Here is a 2359-nt window from a genome sequence, read left to right as displayed (position 1 = left end):
CTCGGGGATGGATGTGCCTGGGCAGCGCAAGCCAGGACGTCTGCTGTGGAGGCCAAAAGCCAAACTCCAGGACGCGAAGGGCCAACACCCCTCGGGCCACCAAGGAAGGTCCTCGCGACACCCCCGCTCCAACCCCAGAGATACCCAGACCCCCCTCGCCACCCAGGGCCAGGGGCTCGCTCCCAGCAGAAACGGGCAGCCCAAAGGCAGGATGATTCTGTTCAAGTTCTTGAGTCTATTTCTGGTAAAAAGCTCAGGATTTGGGGCCGTTTGCCCAATGGGGATTTCAAGTAAGAATTCTGACAGCAGATTTTTTTCTCCCCTGAGTCTGGCAAGACACCAGACGCTGGGAGAGACGGGAATTGTGGGAGTGACAAGGCACAAGAAATTTCCACCATAAGGGGAAAAACAATGTTAATCATAAAAATTAACACTAATAGCGCATTGATGGAACCTTGTCTCTCTTCTGCCAGAGGGAGGGAGCAGGACCCGCTCCCTGCTGAGCCCCCGGTTGGTCCAAGAGGTCTGTGGCCAGGTTGTCCCTCCATGTCCCAGCCTGGATGCCCCAGAAAGCCCCAGCAGGAAGGCGATAGCACGACGAGCTGCTGGGAGGACAGACGGCGAGCGAGACCTGATGCCCCGGTGGGTTTGGAGCTCCCCCCCCCCCCAGCCCTGGCCCTTCCCTCCAGCCCCGCAGCCTGCGCGTAAACGGCTGCTCCCGCGGGCCGCCTTGGACCCCGGGGGGGGGTTGGGGGTGGGGCCAGCGCCGAGCCTTGCCGCGGCAGGGCGCGGGCAGGCGGATGCGCAGGCAGCGCAATCCCACCGCTGGTTTCCTCTCTCTGGGGACCTGCGACGCACGCAGGGACGGAGCGGATGTCCCTCCTGGGCAGCCTGCAGAGGCCTCCTGTAACGCAGCTCTCCAACCCCCGCGAGAGCCATCCCCCCCTCGCCCCAAGCCCACCCGGTGGCTTCGAAGCCCTTGGCAAGCTGAGGGCAGATCCAGGCTGCATTCCCCCGCACAGAGGTCTCCGCGGACGCCGCTCCTTGGAGTGCGCGTTGCTCCCGGCAGGATACAGGTGCGTGGGGTCAGCCGGGGTGCCGCAGGCTTTGGGACCTGACTTCCCTCTGCACCTGAACCCCCACGCCATGCCACCGGCTCAGGAAGCAGCTGCCGAGTCTCCTCCCATCCCCGCGCCATCCCCTCGTGCCTAGCCACTGGCAGCTGGGAGGGGGTCTCCGTCCCGCACCCCGGGCTGCCCTTCTCCAGCTTCCCAGTTTACGGACCCACGGGAGCGACCAGTAGCGGGTTGCGCCTAAATCCCTCCTGGTTTCACTCCTCTCGCTCTTCTCCTTGAGGAATCAAATGCGCCAGTGAATCAGACTAAACGTGCAGACCTGGTTCACTGCAGGCGTCTCCTGGCCAGCACAGGCTCTTGCCCATCCCCGTGGTCACCGCAGGGCTGGGGACGGAGGGCGAGCGGCTGGCGCAGACCATCCCCCCCCGGCGCTCCCCGAGAGCCTTGCACAGACGCTTGGTTCACAACTGGAGCGTTACATCACCGGCGTGACATCAGGGGGGATCTGCGGGACAGCCTAGGGAATCCCTACATCCCTATAGCCTCCAGCTTTGCCTCCGCTCCGTGTTTAACCCCATTCCCAGCTGCAGCCACAAGCCAGACCGGTCCTGGGAGCTGAGCTCACCCGCCCCGCAGGACGCCTCCAAACCCCCGTGGCGGGGCCAGCTCCTTCAGCAAGGCGCCGGGTCAGGCTGGGTCAAGGAGGTGGCATTCAGCTGAAGGAGAGGAGGGGGCAGGATGGCACCGTGCCCACCAGCACTGCACCAGCCCGACGTTGAGCAGGCCGGGGTCAAACCGCCGGCAGCGGCGCCGGGCCGGCACGTCCACGGGCGACTCACCTGGCACCTGGCACGCAGCGGACGTACATGCAGCCGACGCGGTTCCCTCGGCTGCTTTTGGTGACGAACACCTCGATGTTGTCCAGCTCCCGCTGGGAGTACTGGAAATCCGCCTGGCGCCGCTCCCCCCCCCCCACGGCACCGCTGCGCAGGGAGCCGGTGCTGGTGCTGCCCACGGGCTCCGGCTCGGGGACCACGGCGTAGGTGGGCTCCGGGGGCAGGAAAGCCAGTTTGGCGGCGATGCGGCTGGGGCAGGGAGGGCAGCAGAAGAGGCAGCAGAGTTGGCTGATCGACAGCCCATTCATGACGGCGGCGAGGCGAAAGGCAGCTGTGCCCGGAGCGAGGGAGGATCCAAATCAGAGGGAGGCCAGGAACGACGACGGCCCGGAGAGGCTCCGTCCTCAGCTGGCCCTCGGCACGGCTGCCGCCGGCAACCCACCCCGG

At 65.8% G+C, this 2359-nt stretch overlaps 1 protein-coding gene across 1 annotated transcript in view; it reads right to left on the bottom strand.

The window, feature by feature from the left end:
- The window catches only part of ABHD17A (abhydrolase domain containing 17A), a 6667-nt gene extending 4308 nt beyond the window's left edge, over positions 1-2359 (bottom strand). Inside the window, exon 1 of the mRNA XM_009284869.1 lies at positions 1916-2359. Within this exon, the coding sequence (XP_009283144.1) occupies positions 1916-2220 (305 nt within the window). The 5' untranslated portion in view covers positions 2221-2359. The remainder of the gene's footprint in view (positions 1-1915) is intronic.

This window comes from Aptenodytes forsteri, unplaced genomic scaffold (genome assembly GCF_000699145.1).
Source record: "Aptenodytes forsteri isolate BGI_AS27 unplaced genomic scaffold, ASM69914v1 Scaffold391, whole genome shotgun sequence".
Lineage (NCBI taxonomy): Eukaryota > Metazoa > Chordata > Aves > Sphenisciformes > Spheniscidae > Aptenodytes > Aptenodytes forsteri.
This window is presented reverse-complemented; position numbering and strand designations above follow the sequence as displayed.